The sequence below is a fragment of the Natator depressus genome, chromosome 1 (assembly GCF_965152275.1).
Source record: "Natator depressus isolate rNatDep1 chromosome 1, rNatDep2.hap1, whole genome shotgun sequence".
Classification (NCBI taxonomy): Eukaryota; Metazoa; Chordata; order Testudines; family Cheloniidae; genus Natator; species Natator depressus.
Genome location: NC_134234.1, coordinates 247,381,578 through 247,407,162, shown reverse-complemented (window position 1 = coordinate 247,407,162; position 25,585 = coordinate 247,381,578). Strand labels below are relative to the sequence as shown.

The 25,585-nt window shown below is 41.4% G+C and overlaps 1 protein-coding gene across 4 annotated transcripts in view; it reads right to left on the bottom strand.

Annotated features, from left to right (window-relative positions):
- The window catches only part of TBXAS1 (thromboxane A synthase 1), a 326,045-nt gene that overhangs the window by 78,160 nt on the left and 222,300 nt on the right, over positions 1-25,585 (bottom strand). For all 4 annotated transcript variants that reach the window (XM_074940460.1, XM_074940442.1, XM_074940451.1 and 1 more), the window contains one exon: positions 17,318-17,632. In XM_074940460.1, the coding sequence (XP_074796561.1) occupies positions 17,318-17,632 (315 nt within the window). The remainder of the gene's footprint in view (positions 1-17,317; positions 17,633-25,585) is intronic.

Here is a 25,585-nt window from a genome sequence, read left to right as displayed (position 1 = left end):
TCACCAATGACCTTTTTTCCCCTGGCAGACATCATCCTCGAATTTAGGGATAACCACTGCCACCGCCGAATATGTCATACATAAATTTGCACCCACTGTAGGCCCATTCCCACTACCAGAGCAATGTAAAGAGGCATTAGTGAAAATGAGAATCGGGTGCTTGAATTGCAGGTACCCTGTGCACAGTATATATAATGTACAAAATTGAATTTTAAAATAATGAATGCAAAAATCTACAGACAGTTCAACAATCTTATCAATTTAAAAAGCAATATATTAAAGGCTGTTTGGCCAACATTAAGGATTTCTGGAGTAATAGAAAAGTGGCAAAAACTTAATAAGTATTTAGAAAGTTAGCAAAGCAGATATTTTTTGTTTTCCTTAGAATATTTTATCTTCAATCATTAATTAATTTTCAAAATTCCACTCAGCATAACCCACAAGGTTGGGAAAGCCATCTTACGCCACTCAATTTTTCTTAGAAAAGATTTTTAAATTTTTTTAAACCTTTTTTGGTGCAGCAAGGGACATAGGGAAGGAAGAATGCTTTAGAGAGAGTAGGCCAGGAGACTGGAAAAGAGAACTCCTAGGGTATAGTCCCAGCTCTGTCACAGATTTATGCTGCAATCCGTCAAACACTTATGTGTGTGCTTAATTCATGCACCTGAATAGTTCTACTGAACTCAACAGGTCAGATCTTTGGCAGGCATAAGTCAGCGTAGCTCCATTAAAGTCTATGGACCTATGCCAATTTACACCAACCAAAGATCTCACATGATTAAAGTTAAGTATGTGTGTAAATCTTTGCAGGATCAGGACTTCACTCTGTAACATTGGCCAAAATATTTAATCTGTCCTCACCTTTAAAATGGGGATAATTTTACTTACAAGCCTCATAGGGATGTTATAAGGCTTAATATTTATACAGCACTTTGAGGTTACTGGATGAAGCACACTCATAGAAAGAAAAAAGTATTTTAAAAAAGATATTAGCCTTTGCCATTCACAGCCTTTCACTTCCTTGGGCAGGTGTTAGGAGGGATGAAATGGCAGAGCACTTAACACAAAGGGAAGGAAATACCTTGCATTACTCAATAGCCAGCCAATCATGGTGTGGCATCGACTAGCTCAAATGGAGGCTACATCTAGTCTGTTTTGGTCAAAAGGTTGGGAATTGCATGATGAGGTAAGTATCAAGGGTGAGGGTGTAAAGCAGGAAACATGATGAAATTTTGACAGGGATGCAGAGGGATATCTGCACTGATCTCTGCCTTGGAAAACAAAGAGAATATTTACCTTTGAAGGATTGAATTTAGGGGCACTTGAAATGTATAGGGCTACAAGGATTACCAGAGTGAAGGGGCAGCCATGTCTGCCAATGAATAATGAACTTGTTTGTATCTTATAAAATAATCACTGCTCACCTCTGTCCCCTCAATATCTAAACAATATCTACCTGCTGGTGGTGCCTTCATGCTTATGTTTTTCATTCTCAAGGTGAGCTTACATAGGGTGACCATATTTTCCTATGCTGAATATGGGACACCTGGTAAAATTACTGGTATTCAAGTAAGTTCAACGGCAATCAATCAGAACTATGCAGTACAAACATTCAAATTAACTGAGCCCCGTTAAGAAATACTGTGTAGCTGAATTCTTTTTATTTACTTTCTTATCTTTAAGGCTTTAGGGTTCACACGGGGAGGGGTGACACACACACCCCTTCCCTCCCTTCCCCCCACACAGGGAGAGTTGACACACAAACTCCCATACACCTCTTTCACACAGGGGGGTGACCGACCAACTTGACACTCCTCACCCCCGGCCCGGGGCTCTCCACCCTCCATGCCTGGCTGGGCCTCCAGCACAGACCTGCCTCCCCTGGTACCTGGTGCTGCATCTTCCCAAGGCAACATATGGGGGGCGAGGGGGAACGCAGGGTCATATGTCCCCCCTCCCCAGATTTCTGCCAGGGTTCACACCAGAATGTGGCCAACAGCAGTCTTTCGGCACTGTGTGGGAGGGAAGGGACGGGAGCTGCTTCCAGCCACGCGGGGGGGAAGGGATGACCTGGCCCATGTCTTTGCAGAGTTCATCTCTTCTGCCTCCCCGCTTCTCCTCCCCACCCCCGTGTGGCTGGAAGCCGCCTGTCCTTTCCTAGTGTTGACAGGCAGCTAACACCTCCAGGCTGTTGCATAACCAGCATAACCCAGCCGTCTGGCTACAGCACAGGCAGGAAGGGGTTAAGCCCTAAGGATGCATTGTGCACCAGGGCCCAGGGAAGACAGAAAATATGGGACAATTTGCTGGTTTTTAAGAAAAAGTCAGGACACCTGCAGCAGGGCTTAAATATGGGACTGTCCCTTTAAAAACGGGACATCTGGTCACTCTACACTTACACTGCAATTAATAACCCGCGGCTGGCCCGAGTCATCTGACTGGAGCTCACAGGAGCTGTTTCACTGCAGTGTAGACTTACAGGCTCAGGCTGCAGTCCGAGCTCTGGGAATGTTCCACCTCGCAGGGTCCTAGAGCCCAGGCTACAGCCTAAGGCCGGAAGTCTACACAGGAATGAAACAGCCCCACAGCCTGAGCCCCACAACCCCAAGTCAGCTGGCATTGGCCAGCCATGGGTTTTTAATTGCGGTGTAGACATATGCTCAGAGGCACAGTTTTGGACCTCCTGTTCCCTATGTCAACATGCCTGGGAAACTGACATAATGTCTCAACTAGCTACCAATGCGACTAAGATGTGCTTCCATTTGGCAATCTTTCCTCTGAAACAAAGTGAAAACTTTAATTTGTTAAGTGAAAATCACCTGGTGGAGGAAAAAATTAAAATCCAGCAACCCAACCCTCCCATCTTGACTCTACATTGGGTGCTTTAATCTTGGCTTGGGGTCTAAGAAGCTCAATGATGACTCTGAAGATCAGTGAAGTGAAAAAAATGACTGGAAAAAAGCTTGCTCTTTAAACTGAGAGACCCTGGTATAATGCATACTGGAAAAAGCACAAAAGTATTGCCCAATCAATGCAACTGCATTTTCACACCCAGTTAGAAGAAATGGAAACCTGTACTAAACAATGCTGCTTTGCATAAGTCCAATTACCCTCAATGATAAATTGCCTAATTATTTCAGCTCTGCAGTCTTTTCCACATACTTTATCCCTTTCTTCATAGTCACTGTCTGCAGAGCAAGAACATTTGACTTTTACTAATTAGTGAGAGGGAAAGATGCAAGACATTTAAAGGAAAGTGAATTTACTAAATCTATCTTATAGTTATTCTTTTCCCATCAAGGAAAAAAAAATCTTAATCATTTATTTAAAAGCCGCTCTGCTGGAAGCAAATTTTCTCCCTGAACACTCCATAACATCAAAATATTTACCTTTTGTTTTTCCATTCCCTGGGCAACTAACGGATTAAAACACAAGGTTAGATTAACACCTTGACATTAGCTGTAAGGTTCTCTATTTCTCAGGCTATTAAATCTTGGCTCCTGACTGCATAAAACCTTCATCATATTGTACCTTCAATGCATACAAAATTGATGCATAAAAAAATGGAGCTACTGAGAGGTTTCTTTTTAATATCCCTTCCACACCCCTCCCCCTGTGGTTTACTGAAATCAAGAGCAATGAGGGGCGAGAGATAATGGACCTACAGCTCTGAACTTTTTTGATGATACACAATTTGTCTTTTTTGGACTGCAAACATGTCTAACACAAAGAAAGGTGTTAAGCTCATTCAATTCCTGTTCCCAAAGTGATATATGTTTCAATATCATTTTAACTTCTTCCTTTTTTGACCTAAGGGAATGTTACACATTACTGGAAAATATTACCTTTGTACCTTTTTTTCTATTCATTAACAAAAGTACCCTTGAAATTCAATTTCTCTCTCATTTTCATGTAAACCCAGAAAGTTTTACCTAGAACACAATCTCATTGTTTTCTAGGATATTAAAATGTGAATTTGGTGCTGGTGAAAAGTGCTGGTTCGACAGCCCTGAAGAATGAATTATTCTGTTCACGGAACGCATTCCACATGTGCAGAGGCAGCATAAGCTTCCCTTCCCTGTCCTTGTCATATACCTCCATGGTAGCCAGGAGGGATAACCTATAGGAGCGAAATAGAAACCTAACTCCAAGTGCATTCAATCTGTGGCTCCCCTAACAACATTGCCAGTCCTGGTACCAGTTTTATAATGGATTCAGACACTTGTCCATACATGAAGAGAGACACACAGCTTGACACATAGCATTGCACCAGAGACGTTGAATAGTAACTACCCTCAATCTCTATTGACTTAGGCCCTTAGGCCCTCTCTCAGCTGCTGATATAGAGGTGATAGTCTTCATATCCTATTAACAATCATCCAAATCACACAGACACATTTTGGGAAAGTGGTCTAAATTTTCAAAAAATAACTAATCTCAGAGTCTCAATTTTTGGTTGCCCAATCTGAGACACCATAAAAGGGCCTAATTTTCTGCCCTCCAAAAATTAGGCCTCTGTTAGGTCTCTCAAATTTGGCCCCCATTAAATCTAGGCATCCAATATCACTAGTCACTTTTTGGCAATTTATGCCATTAATTTTTTTTGTCAGTAACCCTAGCGAAAATCCAGTGTTCTTCAATTCTTTGTTCTAATAAACTATTAATCAGCGTGAAACAAAATAGTATTAAACAGCATGCACGTTGAGGGTTTTTTTCATTTCCCTGACTTCCTCCCAACACCATTCCCTTTTGTCCCATTTTAATGGAGATATGTTTAGCCATATCACAGGAAGAACCCTAAACAGAAGAAAAGAAAATCCTAAACACTGAATCACAATTGTTTCTCTAATCCAACATTAAAAAGGCATCTTAGGATGGAACACGCAATAACAAAGCTTCCTGCTGTGTAGCATTATTGCATGAGTAAACTGTTAGAAATTGAAAATTAGGGTGGGGGCAGGGAGGGCAACATGGGAAGGTCACAGGAAGTTCACCCCATTAAGATACTGCTTTACATAATCATGAAATGCAAACTAGTTTCCATTCCTTCTGGCAGCCGGTCAGTAGGCCTTCACTTTGTACACGTATTGACAAATAAATGGTCTGGTTGTTTTCTGTTAATACTACCTAATTTATGTACATACCTGGAGGAAAAATTCCATTTTGACCTAACACTCAAACCAGCTAGGATCATTTTTTAAGTTGCTAACACATTAAACAGGAGTTTAATTCCATCATGGTATGCTTCTGGGGATTTAATATTTCTTAACAAAATATCATCATCAGCCCAGCTTTTAGACTCTGGAAGTATAAAATAGGTAATTTAGGATTCTGTGCTGGACTTTTAGATTACAGAGTTCTCCTTTTCTTCCCTATAGCTCATTCACATACAGACATATATAGATTATTTACTGGTTATATGTGTTACTTGAATTCTCCCCTTCCACTAGGAGAGCCCTTACTGTTTCTCTGGAGTCTCAAAAACCCAAGGTTGTCTTGGTCAGGAAAGGAGCGACTTGTATCAAGATCTCCTCTTAATTTTTATTGCTGAGGCTTGAAGACATCTCAGGATAAGAAGGATTGATGGTAATGCATAAAGCAGACTACAATGCTACACCTGAAGCACTATTGATCCCCTGAGAAATCTTGTGGCTAATTTGGGGAAGAGGAAAGGATGCTGTTGTTCCAAGTGGAAGCAAATTAACATCTAAATTGAGAAGTTACATTTTTGCTGCTATTGTTTAGTTTGGTTACTGCTCCCCAGGAGATATGTGCTATCCTGATGAATTCTATTTCCAGTTAATGTTGAACTTTTGGGATACAGTCTGGGTTCCATACAAAGAGAGGTATCATACAAAGCTCTTCCTCTCTTGTTGTTTTTGAATACCGCGAAGCCAGATGTTCCAGATTTCTTTGACTTCCTATATTCTAGTTTCTGTAGGTAATAAGTATGGCTGAGCCACTGTTCTTTTGGGTCAGGGCCCTACCCTTTCACCCCAATTTACTTACTTTGCATCACAACTCACACGACCTGCATTGCAGCGTTGAACCTAGTTACTACACATAGGACCTCATGCTTCTGGAAAGACTGCTGTTGGGAGACACTCTGCACCCAGACAAGATAATCCCATTCTATAGGCATCATACAATATGGACAAAACTACATCTCATCACATATGGCTTCCCTGGCAGGTCTAGTACCTTACAACCATTCCAAGGCCTATGAAAGATGTAGGCGGCACAGTCAGCCAGCCAAGGAAATTTATTGTGGCTCCAGCTTGTCTCCTCATCTCTCTATGGCCCACCTGTCAAGTGAAACTCTGAGCATCCACCTGCCCTGCTCCTTTCCAAATCCTAGTTTAACTGTTCTCAATCTCCCCTGGGCATCAGTGTGGACAAGGGTTTCACTCCAGTCAGGCTCTCCCCTTACTCCACCTGCTGTGATGTCTGCTCTGCAAATAATCTGGTCTATCAGCAGATACAAAAGAGAAACAAAACACGGATATTGTTGTGGGTTTGGCTTACTCAGCCTATGATGGAAGTATATTGATTACCATATATTACCAAAATGGTGAACAAGAGAAATGGGGATCGAGAGTCCAACTCTCACTTGATGAAACTAATTTTCTTTTAGCCTGAGAGAAAAATACGTCAATTTTCACTCCTCCAAGAAAAGTCTGGAGTGGGGGAGGAGTCTTTCAGTTCCTTCCCTTTTCAGCTAATCTAGGTAATCAAACTTATGAATTCCTAGGGTGTCCATCATCCTAGAGGTTGCATGATTGCAACTGAGCCCATTCTGTCTAAATTCCATGTCACTGGAATAATTAATTATTTAACATCAACCTTGTAGTGATGCTGGTTAACTATTCTGATGTCAAAATGCCAGGAAAATCAAGGGGTCAAAAATTAATCTCTCAACAGCATATATTATCCAAGGCCCTCTTTAGTATACCAAGTCATATGTGGAATTGCAAGCAACAGATAAGATTAGATTTCATAGGAAAGAGACGGATGAGTCTGTGTTAATTAGCTTGGCAAAGAATATACACATTTATTAGAAAAAAATTATAGTCTCAAAAGCCTCTGGCCAATAATATAACCTTGAAAAATGAGGGCACTGGTCACGTCAATAGTTTCATTCCAGACCACCCTGCCTATTCATGGTGCTGCCCCAGTGGTCAAGTGAATTTCTCATATGCAGGCTGTCTTTGCTGTAAGGTTCCTAGAACAGTCAAAGAGACAGAAGAATGCATGGCTCCTGCTGGGGATTTAAGGTACTGACTATGTTTATATAAACTAATAATATACTCTTAAAAAACACTTCTAAAATTTCTCCTGATTTAGCAATCAACCAATGTATGTCTTTGCAAGTCTAGTCTGAAATATTAAATAGATTGGAGAGTCCCGGAAACAGCAAGGATTTATGGTCCAGGAGTACTTATCTGGAGTGCAGGTGTGGAGGAAGGTGGTAACTACTGACACCTGCCAGTCAAAAATCATTTCATACATGTAACTCCTAACAGAATACATCGTATCTATCTAGGGTACTTATCAGGCCCTCATTACTGTAGTATCTGAGCACCTCGGAAGGTTTTTTAAATTGTATTTATCCTCACAACAGCCTTGTGATGTAGGAAAGTATTATTATCATCATCCTCATTTTACAGATGGGGAACTAAGGCACAGAAAGACTAAGTGACTTGCCCAAGGTCACACTGGTAAGTGAACCTGGATTTCCCCAAAATCCTTCCTCTCTAGAAGCTGACTGTGACAGCAAGTCCACACTCTACACACTGTTGCAATAATCTTTGTACACAGTATGCCTTGTGAGATTTCATCTGAAAACTCATAATTTACTGGTCAATATAGTCCTGATAAAATGTGTGTGGCAATGTTGTATGTGAAGTTAGAAGATTTCCTTGTATGTTATTAACACATGTTCCAAACCACAGCAGACGCTGGCAAACAGGTCTGTCTCAAACAAAGGAATGTGTGCTCTGCTTAATTTGCATTTAAGCAGTAAACAGAGTCATCAAGCAGGAAGGATTGACAAAGAAATCTCAGACAGGTGAGGAAAAAGCACCAGGGTACATCCTTCTCCTTAGACTTTTTGTCTCCAGAATCTCAGCTGGAAATTTTTTCCAAGAGGGGGGCTGACACTATAAAAAGAGGGACAAACACCCCAAGGCACCCCTCTTCCCTCCCTCTCTCTGTCCATCAATTCATTGCACCAGAAGGGACGAAGGTAGCAGCCATTGAGCTGGAGAAGGGGTCCTGGCCTAAGAAGTTTGATCAGTAAGATTGCTAATAGCATACAGTGAGAGAAATTGCTTGAATTTGAAATAGTTTGTTAAGTTAGGCACTAGTACCATTTTAACTTTATTTTCTTGTAACCATTTCTGACTTTTATGCCTCATAACTTGTACACACTTAAAATCTCTCTCGTTGTAGTTAATAAACTTGTTTTTTATCTAATCCAGTGTGTTTAAATTGAAGTGTCTGGGAAACTCCATTTGGGGTACCAAGATGTGTGCATATTATTTCTGTTAATAAAACAATCTTTATTTAAGCTTGCATTGGCCAGGAGGGGGCTGGCCAGTACAGGAAATACATTTTTGGGAAAGATCTTGGATTGTGGGGGGTGTTGAGTATATATAACCTGCAATATAACCAAGCTGCTGAGAGCCAAGATATGACTGGCTGGCTGCAGGACACACACTGTAGGTAAAGTAGGTAGGAGTGCTTGCATGCTGGAGGCTGTCTGTAAGCAGTCGAAACTGGAGGCTACAGCAGCAATGCAGTGCAAAGGGAACCCCAGGTTTAGAGGGCAGGGGTGACACAGCTACTCATTAGCCTGGATTGTGCCCTGGGTATATCACACTGACAGAGTGTAGAAACAGCAAGGAAAGATGTATTTTCTTCCCCTGCTCTGGCAATCATCATACAGCAAATATAAAAGTATCTAGAGACACAGATTAACATTTAATTATCCAGTGACCTTACCAGGAATGCAGAAATAGGCTCTTGTTTATTGTGGTCTAAGGATTTTACTGGGTTTTTGTTTTTAAGTAACAAAGCTGCTTACTGGCACCTGATGCTCACGTGAACGAGGTGCTGCTCTGAAACATCCTCTCCTTGCACAAATAACAAAATCAAAGTGGGCCTTTTCTTTAACAAAGTTGACAGCAAAATGATTCTTGCTGGTTGTGCTTATTTTGTGTGCGTTTGTGTATAAAATAGTGTCCCTCATCTGTGGAATTCTTCTTCCAAAGCCTATTTACGATACAGGCTCTCTTGACAAACGCAAGTCTTCACCCTCAGCATATTTGCTCAGCAAAGCTTAGTCTCTGTAGTTGCAAGTTTCGGAGTGTAAAGTGCCTTGAGATACAGCATGAAAGGCACCAGATACATGCAAATTGTTGTGGGTAATTCCCTGACAGTGGCATTTCTGTGACTTTCACCTCTTGTTTTTGCTAATACGCGGAGAAAGCAGCCTGTCTACTAAAGAGATTCACTGCATAAACAGCTTAAAATATAAAGTATTTCATTAGCAAAATGACACCATAATAAATACTTTTTCCTCTCACTGCTCCCTAGAAACTTTATGGAAGGGAAGAATTTTAAGTTGGTAAAGACACCTTTGTAACAAGACAAAAATATAATATCAAGCAGTATTTAGTTAGATTACTACAATAGCAGGAAGGGAGTTCAAGGCAAAGGGCACAATCAGCTGGTGCCTATCAGCTTAGCTCCAGTTAAGTCAATGGAGCTATGCTGATTTACACGAGATAAGGATCTGGCCCCAAAGTTTGCAAGTTAAGCAATAAAAGAAAGCCTAGCTTGTGTCCAAATTATTTCATGAATTACTATAGCAAGTTCATGACCTGCAAAGGAGTGGCTATGTATCAATCCAGTCCAGCTCCTGGCTAATTTACAACTCACCATTCAAAGCAGATTTATAACAACAGTTAAGCAGTACCATTTTATAAATGAAATGATGATGTGTAATAATGTAGAGTAGGCACAAATCAATGCCAATGAAAAGCAATAAATGCAATTTAAACATAGAAAAGGCCAACATTTCTTTGTTTGATGTGCCAGAGCAACAGAATAGCAAATGTTTATGGGACAGAGTTTTTTCCTTTAAAAACATTCCTCCAAACTGCCTTTAAGCAGCAAGCTAAAATCCCAAGACCTTGAGTTTCTTTAAGATTTATGGGGTTACAACAGAAATGAACGACTGTTTTGTAGTTAAGGCATTGGACTGTGAATCAGGAGACGTAGATTCAGTTCCTGGCTCTTCTTGTGGGACTCTGGGCAAGTCACTGAGGGTATGTCTACACTGCAGTGAAAAACCTGTGGCTGGCTTGATCCAGTTGACTCGGGCTGACAGCAGGGCTTGGGCTAAGGGGCTGTTTAATGGTGATATAGACGTTTGGGCCCAGGCTGGAGCCTGGGCTCTAGGGCCCTGCGATGTGGGAAGGTCCCAGAGCTTGAGCTGCAGCCTGAGCCCAAACTCCTACATAGCAATAAAACAGCCTTGCAGCCCGAGACAGCTGGCACAGGCCAACCGCAGGTGTATAACTGCAGTTTAGACATACCCACAGTCTCTCTACTTCTCATCCTTAAAATGGGCGTATTTCCTTTCTTCCTCCCTTTGTCTGTCTTACCTATTACATTCAAACTATAAGCATTTTGGGGGCAAGGACTGTCTCTTATTGTGTGTAAGTACATGCTTAGTGCAATGGGGCCCTAGTTTTGGTTGGGGTTTCTAGGTATGTAAATACATAATAGTAATATACTGTGTATTATTTAAAAACTAGAATGGAAGACCCCCAAGGGCTCTGTTTCCATATTTAATATTTTCCATTAATATTTGCTCTTCATTTTTAAAACACATTTACATTTGCTTCCTTGTTCCTCCCAACCTCCTGTTCTCCCTCGCGTTTGCCTGGCCCTAACAGTGTTCACAGGCAACCAGTGACAAGAATGAATGAGCTGCTATTCCGGTGGAGCTTCACCATAGCCCTCCTAGCTAGTATCAGCCCACTGAGGACTTAATCATTAATACAGTATTGGATTTTTTTCAAATTATTTCAGCATGGTTCCAGGATCAGCATCAGGTCCTTACTTACACTAGCCATACACAGTGCTTTATGTCATCAAAAATGCATACCAACATGCGTCAGTTGATCTCCATAAGAGCTCTGTGAGGCAGGTAGGTACATAATTCTTGTCCACATTTTACATGTTAAACTAAGAATCAGAAAGGTGAAGTGTTTTGACTGAGGCCGCACAGTGAGCCATTTTTTCAACCAGGATCAGAACTCAGAAGGCTTCTTGCTCCCCGTTCCAGCCCCTATCCACTAGATTATGCTTTCTCCCTAAGATTAAGGTATGGGCACAAAAATACATTCCTAGCACCTCTTCTGGCTCTCTTCACCCTCTGAAGGGTGAACTGTCCAGATTCCAGCTCCTACCCTTCCCCCTGCCCCCAAGTTAGATTAATCACCTGATGATCTGGGTTGGATTTAAAGACTAAAGGGTGAACTGACATTGCTCATTTAAGAAATGTCTTTTGTCTTTTCTACAGATGAGTTTATCTGGAGAGGGACAAATGGGAAGTGAAATGAAAGGCAGTAGCAAAACTGCACCTGTACCCCTCTCCCTCAGCTCTCTCCCTCATGTCTTCCTAGACTGTAAGGTCTTCAAGACAGAACTGGCAAAGGATTCTGAATGGCTGACAGGAATAGTTACAGAGAACATGTACAAACCCAGAAGGGGCCTGACTGTAGCAAAAGAGAAAGAACAGAGTATGCAGCGGAGAGGAGTGGAGGTGAAGGAGGAACTGTTACTCCGACCCACTACATGCACTGTTTTCTGAGGGAAACTGACGGAGCAGCCCCATCCTAAGGCTGTCTTCCCTGGCAAGCTGCTCCGCAAGGCTTACTACAGCCCAGGTTAGGGGTAGCGTCTGCATTCACTGTGCAAGGGGGATAGACAAAGGGCCTACACAGGGGATAGGGAGCTCATGGGACTCTTCAGGTCTGAACCCAGGAGCCAACAAGGAACTGCTCTGTTCCCCTCTTTGTGCCAGCCTCATTCTCATTAGCCTAGGTCAGGCTGGCATAAAGTCCCTGAGTGTGGGGGTAAGGGATGTGGGTGCCTCTTACTCCCGGGTCAGAAGGGCCAGGATTGAAAGGGCTATATATGACAGGCCCACTCAGCTGGATCCCACGATGCTCTAGAAACACTAGTAAATGACTGTATTAACTACTCCTATCTATGCATAAATCACGTTGCTCACCACTGAAGTGCAGCCATCTCTGGGATGTAATGCAGCAGGTGTTTTAAGATCATACTGCAACTCTACACCACAGTTTAGGGCAATAAAAATATAACTGTACAATGCAACTGAAATTGCTGGGGGAATTGAGTAGGCATACTGCAATTACCTGACTATAAATTTGGCTGGACAGGACGCAGCGTAACCGTTTAACACGTGTGCATCTATGAATAAGTGCAGTCTTCTATTTATGTACTGGTCAGATGCAACCTGGCCAGCTGCACCCACCTTGCCTGTTCTGTCCCACTGATGTTCTTCTATCATGATCTTTAAATTGCAAAGCACCTGGATTAAAGGTAAGAACTAAGCTGAAATGTTGAGCATCATTCAACGGCTATAACCTCTTCAGGTTTCTTAGTGACTTTGAGATCAGCGAGCCTTTGGGTCACATACTCCTTCCCCCTCCCCCAAACATGATACATTAATACATTCCCAGTTCTAAAACAGTTTCTTCCCCCATAACTTTTCAAATCATCTGTGAGGATTTTATTTTTTAGGCTAAATGTGGTTAATTACAGTGCTAATAGGATTGAACTGCTATACCCTCTTCCTGACCCTGAAGTGAATTCCTGGATCAGGGATCCTCTAACACATTAAAAAGATTAATTGTGGTTAATGTTGGTAGTAATAGGAAACCTTATGACAGGGAGCCATGCAGACTGGAAGCATGAACTTCTTGTTATTGAAGAGGACAGCTGAATGACTACAGTTCTGTTCCTCTTCTCCATTGTCATACAGCCATATATATGTTATCAGTAGCTAAAACTGAACCTCAGTGAGGTAACAGGGGAAATGCTCTGCAAGGGGCTACTGACAACTGTGCCTGTATTGCCTTGGTATCCAGACTGATGTCCACTATGAAATAAAGATAAGGCCATCAATCCCATTACGCGTATGACTGCATATTGAACCAACCATTTATTATGCTGTTAAACCACCCAGTTAATCTGTGTGCCCACCATTCCCATCTCCTTCTTTATATTCTACTCTGCCATTAAAGCCCTAGTGACAGAGCTTTCTCCAAATACCACAAAAGATAGAGCTACCGTGAAAATAAATTTGTAATAGGAACAAAAGTCAAGCATTACTCCTTTGAACCTAACAATAATAGAAGCTCAGAGAACACAGAAAGACAGGAGTGAATCACACACTGTGTCACAATGCCTACATCTACTTACAATTATGTAGAAAAATATAATGTATTTGTGTATGTAGATGTGTATGTGTGAGGAGAGAGAGAGTATATGTATACACACACACTCTTACTTGTATATATTTCAATGGATCCTTTTGGATGTCACTTATTTTCTTAGACTGTTAGTTCCTTGGGAGGGCACAGACTATATTTTCTTATGTGTTAATATAAATATCTAGCACAAATAGATTGTAATCCTGAAGTGCTCTGACTGCAACATAAACCAATAAAGCATACCCACTGTAGGCCAAAGTGTGCCCTCAGTCACAACTTTGCAACTCCCCACTGTCATCAATGAAGTAACATTGTTCTGAGGGCAGAATTTTCCCCTTGTACCTGAGTGAAAGGAGTAAGATGCACCACTTGGAGTGCAACAGTAGTAATAATAATCTAGAATTATAAACCGAGTCTTATAATTAGAACATAAGATGCCAGTGGCCTCTCAGTGGAGTAGCTCAGCTCATATACATGAAATGCGTGATTTTGCTGAGGAGAAAGCCTTATGGATCAGGTTGATGAATGCTTGTATTTCACTGCTATCACTTATATATACAGCCTTACAGCAAAAGGAATCTTTCAAAAACTTGGGAAGGTACTGCTTAGAGGTAGAATTGCCACTCAAAGAATGTTTTGCATACAGGAAAGATGGAGGCAAATTTTCAAAGTATTCTGAGCCTGGCCTTTACTTTCACACAACCAGAGCTGGGTAAAATTGGTAAATTTTAATCATGTACATTTTTGCATATTCTAAAACTTGGATTTGCATGTAAATAAGCTGCTCAGACATCTAATTACTCAATTTGCATGCACAAATGGTGCAAAGGTGAGTTTTGGGGTGCATAAGAAGTAAGCAACCCAAAATTGCATGACCAAAGATCTGAGCATGCAAATTCATCAGCTGAAATGAAGAAGGCTGTATCTAGTGTTATTTTTGTCCCACCAAAGTCCTGACTCATTAAAAAGCTCATGAAGAACAATGACGAAGACAAATACAGACACTAGATACTGCACACTATCTTATTAACAACTAGAGCAGAGAATTCAAGAGATCAAAATTTCTGGCGCACTGTGTTTCCATTGACTGTAGCCAAGGAAAAGTGGACTTTGGACTTGGCTTTGCAGGTACTGGAAGTGAAGAAGGTATCGATATAAAATGTTTGGTTTTAAAATAAACAGGTATTTGTAATTTTTAAGTCTATACATAGATTCTCTTACCAATTTGGGATGAATTCAACTTATTAATATTTTAACAAAAACTTTGAAGATCATTATTGAGGACAAAAATTTTGCTTATGAAAATTCAGAAAATAAAAATCTGCCATAACACTGACAAAACAAAACTGTAGGTGTGGGGAGGGAAGAAAACTTAAACTGTATAATTTTAGTGTCTGGCCACATTTGGGGGCTGGGGGGCATTGTACAATATTCTGCAAATTTTAAGTGTTCATTAAGAAAAAAGAGTTTGGGGCCAGATCCTTGGCTGGTGTAAATTGGAGCAGTTCCAATGGAACCACATCAATTTACATCAGCTGAGAATCTGCCTCTTTCTAGCTATCTTTTTTGGCTGCAAAAATTTATGCTGTAAACAGCTGCTGCTGCCCTGTAAACTCGTTTGTCAGACAAATGTCTCTGGACAAACAACAAAATCAGCAAAGGTGGGACATTACTCCCTTCAAAACGTTACTGGGCCCATATCACTGCTAAAATTATTAAGCACACAGGCAGTTTCTCTCTCATCTTCTTAAGAAAAAGAAAAGAAAACCAAGGTTATGGCATGCAAACAACTATATTAAGGTGTAGCGGGGTGGTCACCCGCTCCGGGCCTGAAAGGGTTACAGCCAGCCCTGGGAGAGGGCAGGGGTGGTGAGCCAAAGGCTAGGCTGATGGGGAAGGCAGCCTCAGCTGGGGCCATGCCCCAGTCAGGCCACAGCTGGCCCTATAAAAGGCTGTGAGCCAGGAGCTCAGGCAGTCTCTCTCTAGCTGTGGAGTGAGACGGGCCTGGCTGCTTGGGAGCTGAGTAAGGAACCTAGAGTGGAGCAGGGCTAGGGGAAGGCTAGAGGAGGTGGGGGAGCTCCAGCCTGGAAACCCCCGAGGCTGCAGGCCTTGTTAAAGGCTGGGAATGGTACTGGGGTTGCAAAGGTGCAGCCCAGGGTAGGCAGAGGCATCAGGTCCAACCCCCCCCTTGCCAATGATGAATGGCTTGTACACTGCAGTCTGCTCCAGTGAGTTGGGGCTAGATGGTGACTGGCAGTAGCCATAGACTGAGGCGAGGTGGGGATAGAGGGTTGGGGGTTCCCCTGGGTGGGGAGACCCAGAGAGAGGGTGTACTGCCAGGGGGCAGCACCCAAGATAAAGGGGCACTGGGGTCCGTGAGGGAAACGGGGGCCTGAGGCAAGTGGGATGCTGGCCTGCAGAGGGCACTCCGGAGGCCGGAGAGCTAATTCCCAGGACGACTAGTGGGAGGGGCCATGCTGGTGCGTCCCACCTCACTAATTAAGGTTTCACAGTTAAAACCACACACATACACACACACACAAAAAAAAAAAAAAAAAAGAATCAGGAACTTCTGATTCTGGCCCAGTAGCAACTTTCACTCATCCACACTGGATATATTTGGTGTGATAGAATGGGATATGTCTGTGTCACATTGTGAACATTTTATATTGTAATCTCATTTTGTGTCAGGACCTACATCCATTTTGTTATGTGCTGAACACATGTCTAATCTCACCCAAGGCAAGGTTATTGAAATGCATTCCAGATAGCTGTCCTGTCCAGGAAAAGTACTTGACACTGCTGAAGGATCATCACTGAGAAGCAGTCACAGAGTGATCGGGAGCCATCCACTTTGATTGTCTCTCAACTACTGGTCCAAACTCATGGAACAATGGATTTTCTACATAGGGGCACCAGCACAGCCAGTAGGTCTGCAGTTTCTCAGCCAGGGCACATGGCAAAAGGAAAGCGTCTATATTTACGAAGAGCTGCTGCTTTGAAGTACAGGGGTGCACCACTGCTACATGTAAGCCAGATGTGAAGGAGAGAGAGAAAGCAGGAGGGAATATGCCCAGCATGAATGCTGACAAACTTTGATTCACAAATGGGGTAACATGAGACTGGGTGGAGGGTACGCCTCAAGCCTGTTTCTTGTTTTCAAAGACCTATAATTCACTAATGTTTTCTAGAGTAAAATGACTGTGGTTAAGAAATTCCTACGCTAAGCGTGTGCTCCTTGCTTGCCTGAGGTCTCAGCCTGGTAGTATACCACAGAGATTCAGAGCTAGAAACAGTGAGTGGACACTACCTAGTCCCAGTGGGTTTAGAAGCATGTAGGACCCAGTGGTTGGGTTCAGTTGCAACAGTCTGGCATCCATGTCATGTGTTTCCAGGCCAGGTGGTGACATGTAGCATTTCGTTTTTATTTTTCTTGTTAAATAAGTAACTGAATATAACTAAAACCCAGGAAATGCATACAGGAGTGGGGCCGACAAAACTACCACCTGCACTAAAGGCTACAGTGGGAGGATACATTCACAGTGGATTAATAAAAAGAACATGGTTCATTTAAATGTTACTCGTGGGATCTTAATTTTTGCACTCCCTGACTTTTTTATTTTAATGCAATATTTAGTGCAATATTCATATTGCATTAATGTAGCTTTGTGCATGTAATTTACATTTTTAATATCTGCCTCATGTGTCCAAGTCCATATTTCAAGGCAGGCACTCTGCTCACACTACTTATGTTATGCAAAGAAGTCAATGAATCTACTCACATGTTTTCCAGAGAACTCATCTATCTCCTGCAGCAGTTTCTCCTGGCACTCTGGGTTGGTGGCTAATAAGTAGGTGGCGAAGGAGAGTGCATTGGTGGTGGTCTCATACCCACCAATGAGGAAGATGAAGGCTTGGCCTACAATCTCATCCTCAGACAATGTCTTCTGAACCTTTTTAGGCAGGGCCTTGTCAGCAGGAGGCTTATGGTCCTGAATGGAAACATCAGCTTGGTTGACTATGTCAAAGTGCTCCACACCAATGTAGTTAGTAGAGCTGCGAGCATCGAGTATCAGCTGGAGGAAGTCTCTGCGCCTCTGTGAAATGCAACATAAAAACATACGCTAAGAATGAATCAAAATAATAACTATGCATATGTGTTCAAAAATGATTGTGCGTGACCACTTTACAAGACACATTACAAGGACCTAATTTCCAGAGAGTGGGTATTTAGCACTTTCTGGTAGTACCTATAATGGCATGTCCCAGCCGACCCACACCAGCACAGCTGTATTGCCAGTCCGTGTGCATGTGTGGGGTAGGGACGGGGGGATGGAGGCATACTCTCTGCCCATTCCCCACCTACCTACTCTGAGAAGGGAGTAAGCAGGCATGTTGTTCCACTTATTCACATACGCCCAAACCTAAGGTCCAGATAGCCACGCTGGGCATGTACAGGGGAGTTAGCTTATGCAGCCACTCAAGAGCACACTAAGCCACAATCTAGGTCTCAGGGCAGATCTATCCACAGTTTTTGTATCAATTTAACTATACTGGTTGTGCAGCCCTCTAGGGTGGACTCCATTTTATTGGTATAAAAGTGCTTATATTAGTATAACTTTGGTAATAAGTTGCACCACTGTAAGCATCTCTATACGATATAGTTACATCAGAACAAAACATGTCTGTATGTCTTGTTCATGCAAAATGCTTGTTGAACCATCCTCCTTTTACTAAAGCTACTTGCTTATGTCAGTTTGAGCCAGAAAAATGCCACAGGAACAGAACTATGCACAAGAGCAGGTTGACTCCAAGCCAGTTTGGACAGTTTGGATTGACTTTTGAGAGCAGGATATAATACTGCTGTGCTGAATCTAAGCCATGAGGCCAGGAGATTCATTTTTCAATTCCTCAAATACCAACATAATGTATCATAGCACAGAAAGAACCCAGGGGTGACTGCAGTGCCAGGATCTGACATGCTGCAGCTTGAAAAGGAAAAGCAGGGATCAAGTGTTTCTTCAAAAGGATTAAATCGGCATTTATTTATTAATTAAAGAATAAACAAAAATATTTTGAATTATTTTCTTGCATCAGATGATACAGATAAAGAAGAAGCCAGAGAAAGGATAGGCTAGTGAGATAAGGGTAAGGAAGGAGCAATTAATTATATATATCAACAGACTTAATCAGATAATATTTTTACATGACATGGGAACAAGGAGCAGCGAGAGCCAAGAGGAGAAATATTTTATATCCTGTGCTCTAGCTCTGCTGCCAGCAAACTGCAGAGAGAAACTGAAATTCACAGCGTTTGGGTAAGGCAAGGGGGTAGCACGGAACCGCTCTAAGTTCTCCTGTGAATCTCAGTCCATCAAATGAAAGCTTGTAATTACACATGTGAATTTGGTGCCCCTGAAAGCAAGAGGCTGGATTATAGAGGCCAGTGCCAGTTATGGTATACACAAGAGCTATGCGTACTGGCCGAGCTGATCTGCATTACACCCAGTGCCCTGCATGCATGGATTTCCCAGGGTGATGAAGCATGCAAAGCCATATTACTGTATATTGCACTCAGAAATGTGTCCCATCATTTACAACACCATCCTATGCCTAAATTTAGAAATGTGTTCTGCAGTCAAAATGAATGTACTGCTAGCAAAAAGCCTCTCATGTCTAACACGTGAAGAAATAAAAGAGCTGTGACTGTATTGTAACTGTTACTGGGTAATATACCTTCTTTCCCAGCTGTCCCTGTGAACCAAAGAATCAATATTTCTGCATACTTTAACTCTTTATGGCTAAAGACTGCATTTAACTGCCCTAGGAAGACTTCATTCACGTGAAAAGAAAAGGAGTACTTGTGGCACCTTAGAGACTAACAAATTTATTTGAGCATAAGCTTTCGCAAGCTACAGCTCACTTCGCGGCCACTACTCTGAAACCGTTCATTCACGTGCTCATTCAACATTTGTTCTGGTAGTCAATGCATTTTGCAATAAACAGTCCAGCTCTTGGTCCTGGTCTACACTTGAAATTTTTTCCTGTATACCTATTTCAATTAGGTGTGTGATACTGGTAAATGCCCTACCGTGTATGCAGTTGTACCTGTATAAAGGTGATTTACACCAGTATAGTTAATTCCCTTTCTTGCATAGGAATAGCTAGTTATATGGTATAAATCACCTTTATACCAATATAACTATGTCAACACTAGAGGGGCTGTACTGCTGTGACTCTACCAGTAAATTTAAAGTGGTACAATTTTTCTAGTTTAGACAAGCCCTTAGTTTGAACCAGAGATAGGCAAATATGGTCAAAGATATATTTGTGTGTAGTCTTGCAAAGCAACCCACTGGCTCCTGTTGCTTAGGAATTGTACTTACTTGTCAAGTCTGGACTTCAAATTTAGATTGTAAGTTCTTTGGGGCAGAAATTGTCCCTTACAATATGCTTGCCCACCATTTAGCCATATGAGGCCCTGATCTTGTTTGAGGCCTCTAGGCACTGCCAGAATAGTTGAAGTAATAATAATCATAATAAATAATAGAACAGGGTGAGCAAAGTTTAGTTCACAAGAACATTTGTGCAAAACAAAATGAATTCTAGCACAAGTTAAATATTCACTAGTGTATTGTACTAAAACACTGCCATCGCAATTTTGACCGTTGTGCATATAATATGGAAAAGGGACACATCTTCCTGTTTATGAACTGTAGGTCATCCAATCAGAGAGGAGAAGCAAATAAGTTCTAACTTATTTATACCATGTGATTGGCCCCGTAACGCACAGGGACTATTAAAAGCCACCGTTTAGTGAACAATCCATAAAAAAACTTAAGTTTATTTGCACACACTATTTGAATAAATGTGAAGAATGAATAACACTGAAAAATCACAACTTGTTCATCGATAATTCACAAAGAGAACAAAGCGGTACATTTTAACAAATCCTCCACAGTACACAGTTCATCCAGCTCTACTTTACACATCAATACAGAATGCAACATTAACAATCATCAGCCCAGCAAGAGAAAAGAGATTTCAATTTGGCAGGTTGGTTATTACCTATCACAGTGAGACATGCTTTTTTTTCTGGGATCACAAAGGTAGTAAAATCATCCTTCCCCAAAAACCACAGTATGGTGACTGGGAAAAAACATTGGCATAGAAACAAAAAAAGTTGGATTATTTGTCAGTTGCTGGAGGTGAGAAGAGGGAGTCTCTCAGGTACATTCACAGGAAAGAAAATGCACATTTTTCAGTTTGACAACAGATCTGATATTGGTAGCATCACCACATGAAAACATTCTCTGGGCATCATATTTAGCTGCTGGCTTACTCTTCCCAATGGGAAGTTTCTTTGATTTTCCTGACAGGCAGCAGAAGCCAACAGAAGCTTCTATATTATATTCAATCTTTCTTAGTTACGTTATTCCCGAGTAAGAGGGAGCTGCAATTGCCAGCAGCAACACAAAGTCGCGTCAATGAGATGGACTTCCATTTTTTATTTTTTTCCACACAAGGAAGCATCTATCATTAAACCAATGAAAGCTTCAGATTTAGTTACTGCTTAAAAGACTATAATTTGGATGTGGTTTGCAGGAGAGTAAATGTTCAACTTTGTGGATGACATAGTTACCCCCTTTGAAATATATACTAGGACAAGTCCTGCTTTCAGTCCCTCAGAGAAAGATACTTTATTATATGCTTCCTGACACCACTGATCTGGGCCATATCATCCCTCTCATTAGTCTCCTTAAACATCACCTGGCCATGCAGAAAAATCACTCTGCATGGAACTAACCACTTTGTGCTACAGATGTGTAGCAGAAGAACAGATGGATCCTGTACTGGGGAAGGCACATCCAGCAGTATTTATCATTCTTTCTTCAGTACTCACTTTTAAGCTTCACAGCTGTCAAAAGAACATAGAAGTCTGTCCCTTGTGCATGCAATGCATCATAATTCTTCTCCTCACAAGAATCAAGGGTCTTGGGCAGGGTCTCAAGCTCACTCAGCCTTGAACTGGGAAACTGCATTTTTGCATAACTTTTAAGTTAAGCCTATAGAACGACCTTTTAACTACTGAACCCTGGCTTTTGGGACCCAAATGGACCTCTTGGGTTACAGTTTTAGAAGGTGAAAGGGAAAGCTCACAGACAGCACTATCAGAAACATTTCCCGTGGAATCTTCATTCAGAAGGATGCTTTCAACTGCAAGGATTTCTACAATTTTTTCTCACACCTGTAATTCAATTTGGGTTTCAAGTTTGAATGAACTAAACAATACCAAAGCAAATTACACATGAAACCGGCAGCCAGACTGGAAAATATAATTGGTGAAACTCTCCCAAGCTCCTCTCATCAAAGCTCTTGCCAACCCAAGCTCCACACACTCATGATGCCAAAATGAAATGCCACTAACAATAGACTGCATCAGACCTTCACAGTATGATCATACCTCCTCTTTCCTGCATGCTTTGATTGGCAGTGAAATAACAAAATAGGTTGACAGTAAAATCTCATTAGGATTCAGAGTTAACCCACTCATAAAATGAAGCAGTTCACACCTCTTTCAGGGATTGTTTCAGGCTCTCTGCAGACTCAGACACACATAACTATATTAGTCTGCATCCAGTTCACATTTTGAAAGCTAAATTTGGAACCTTGAGGGCCAGCATCTTGGGGCCAGACCTTTGTCTGGAATAGCTTCACTGGCATCAGTAAAGGAGCGGAGAATAAAACTCTTGATTTTTTTTTTAATTGAAAGCTTTACTATGGAGCACAAAATGAAGCCCTCAAGGAAGAGTATCTGTCAAATTAAAACAGGATGGTCAAATCCAACTTCTAATTAAAAACACTAAGTTTCACATCAAAAACATGCAAACTCCAGCCCTCTGTGAAAAAAAATCCATCACCCCAATAAATCAGAGATTCTCTTCTTTCTATATGTTTTAAACCAGAGATTGGAATTAATTGGGATGCTTGAGTTGACAGGTCCTAGATTTGCCCATCTGGGGGTTGAGGGCAGGGCACTCTCAGCGGAGGGCTCCCAACTCTGGAATTTAGTCCCCCTCTCAGTCCAAAAGAACCAGAGTTTGTTGAACTTCAAGTCAATTGCAAAGTTTATCTTTTAACACAGGCCATCCTTAAAGGTATTGTTTGAGGGTGGCAGGGAAACTAGTTTGTTTGCATTCACTAACACTGGCTGGATGGCTTATTGTGGTGTTTTTATTGTAAACAAGTTGAGAGATTGATGATAGGCACATCTTATAAAGGAATAAAGCTCCTACTTTTATGAGGTTTTTAATGCAAAAGGATAAATATCGGCCCAGGTTTATTTGAAAGATTCAAGAACATTTTGTCAAACCTGGTCTGAGCATAGTGTTTGTCATGAAACCCCAGAGCAGGGAAGTTTTGTGTTATTTTGCACTTGGTTCAGATAATTTCATACAGCTCAAAATAAAAAGAGTTTAGTCAATTTCCCTGGCTCCAGAAATGTCATACTGATTATGCTCATTGTACTTAGAGAGTGGTCAAACTAACTATGAATGTCCTTGTTTGTGGAGCGAGAATCCAGACTGATTCCCTTTTCTCTACAGAAAACAGATGCATCATTATGATAACTTGATCAGGATGTTACATTACCCTGAAGTCACAGCTACAGGACACAATGGAAGAAACAATTAGTGAACAGACAAGACTGTCAAATTCTTGGAGTCACCTGCAGACTTAGAGTCAGAGATGGAATCTCCTTTGCAAAGGTGATGACTCTTGCCTTTTTACAAATAAATAAATCAAGTATTAAGCTAATGCCTAATAAGATGCTATTTCATTGGCTGGATTAACCACCCACAAACAACTAGAGAGAGGAGCTATGTTATAGTAGATAGCATTTACCCCACTGGGAGCAAGGACACTTGGGTTCTATTCCAATCTCTGTCTTTGAACTACAATTAGCTTCCGTTCCCCCACTGTAAAAGGGGTATAATAATATACAGCTACCTTTACAGGGTATTGTGAGGCTTAAGTTAACTGAGATTTATAAAAACACTTAAAAAACCTCACATGAAGGGGGAGAAAGAGAGATACATTAGATAGAGTTTAAGGCCATAATGGATCAGTAGATCATCTAGTCTGACCTCCTGCATATCACAGACCATGAAATTTCACACAGTTATCCCTGTACTGAGCCCAACAACTTGTGTTTGACTACAGCATAACTTGGGTTTTTAACATCCTATATAGACACAGAGAGAGAGAATATACTCTTTCCGTGCATCTGGCCATGGAGTCACCCAATAACAGGAAAATCAGGCTGTTGAAAAATATGAAGCAATTTCCCTCTGCTGGGTTCCACTTAAAGATAAAAGAACGGTTCAGAGGGAAGGCGACAGAGAAGAGTGCTCAGGTTTCCCCTCTTCACCTTCCGAAAAACTCTGGATGGATGGGGATCTCTCTTTCCATACAGAGAAATTAAAATACACCTTGTGGTCCACATTGTAAAAGTCCAATGCTTGAAGTTGGGGAGGGAGGGGGGAGACAGGGAAGGGAAGTGGTGCTACTATACTCCCAAGACTCACTCACCATGTCCAATCCCAGAAAGTTCCTCACTTGGTTAACGATCCAGAGATTATTTAGCTGCTCACTTATCGAGCACAGCAGTGAAGCAAAATAAAATATAGAAACATCAGTACAGTATACAGGCAAGTGCCAGCCTGTATTAGAGGTATTAAGAGTCTACAAAGAAAATCATGTCATTCCCAAGATCTTCCACATAGTTCAGAGATGAAAATAAATTTGAATTTTAGATTCAGTTGCTAATGAATGAAGACAATTTAGGGAGCTATTTCAAGCTGAGACAAGTTTAAAACAGGTCCTTCTAGTTCCTCCAGGATGAGCTGTTGCGTATGAACCACAAAGCTCCTAGTTACAGGCTTGTTTGAGGCAACACGTAGAATAAAGAAACAGGACAATTCTAGCTACTGAATTCTGCTCAATACCATGTTTTTTTATTTCTCAATGAAGCTACTCCACAGTTTTCTAAAGTGTAACCTTAGGTTTAAATTTCTTGACTTTGAGACTTTTTTTTTTTTAAAACTGCAACATTCTTTATTTCTCTGCACCACCATCACCACTTAAGTTCTTGATACATATTTACAACCATAATGCACTTAAGCAAGGTTATTTTTTCTGGAAGTCATAAAATGCTCATACTGCTGTCTGGGCAATTCCAAGAACAGCTCATGCTACAGTTTATGATCCATGGCATCAGGTGGACATCCCAAAAGAGCACTTTATAATTCCAGAAAGAGACAAGCAGGGGAATCCATATAAAAACAGTATAATGGGGAGTAACAAAATATCACAATAGAACTCCCTGAGAATAAATTAGCTACACCCAGGGCTCATCTACACACCACGGCAAAGCACGCCAGAGGGGTGTGATTTGTAAAGCACTCTAACATGTTGGACTCTAACTGCACCCTGTAAACTCTGCTGGCACACTCTAAAAGGTCCTTACTTGGTGTAAACAGTCTACTTGGAGCTTGTCTACACTGTGTCGTCTACATTAACGCTAACTAGACAACTTTTAGAGCTAGTGCTCTACAAATCGCACCCCTCTAATGCGCTTTGCCAGCACAGTGTAGACAAAACTGAAGTAGCTTACAGTTGGCTAAAGCCACTGTGCTAATCCCTTCTGCAGTTACACAAAGTATTCACTTACGAGAAGGATATTTTTACTTCTTTGGATACACTAACTGCCAGCTAAATACACAGAGAAGGGGAAGAAATAATTTTTAAAGAAGAGATGGCGTCTTATCTTTTATAACAGTGCCACTGTGAATATATGTTGATAAGTACATGGGTACTGTGGAATAGATAACACCTCGTTTTTGCATCATTAGCTATCTATGCGCCAATAGAGATGGCTCTAATGTGTACCCAAAGCTGTAATTCACTCTTGAGGCTTTTTTGTTATCATAAAACCAAGAAAGTGACAGCAGTTTGAGCAGTTTATGAACAGTAGCAAATCCCCAGAAAGG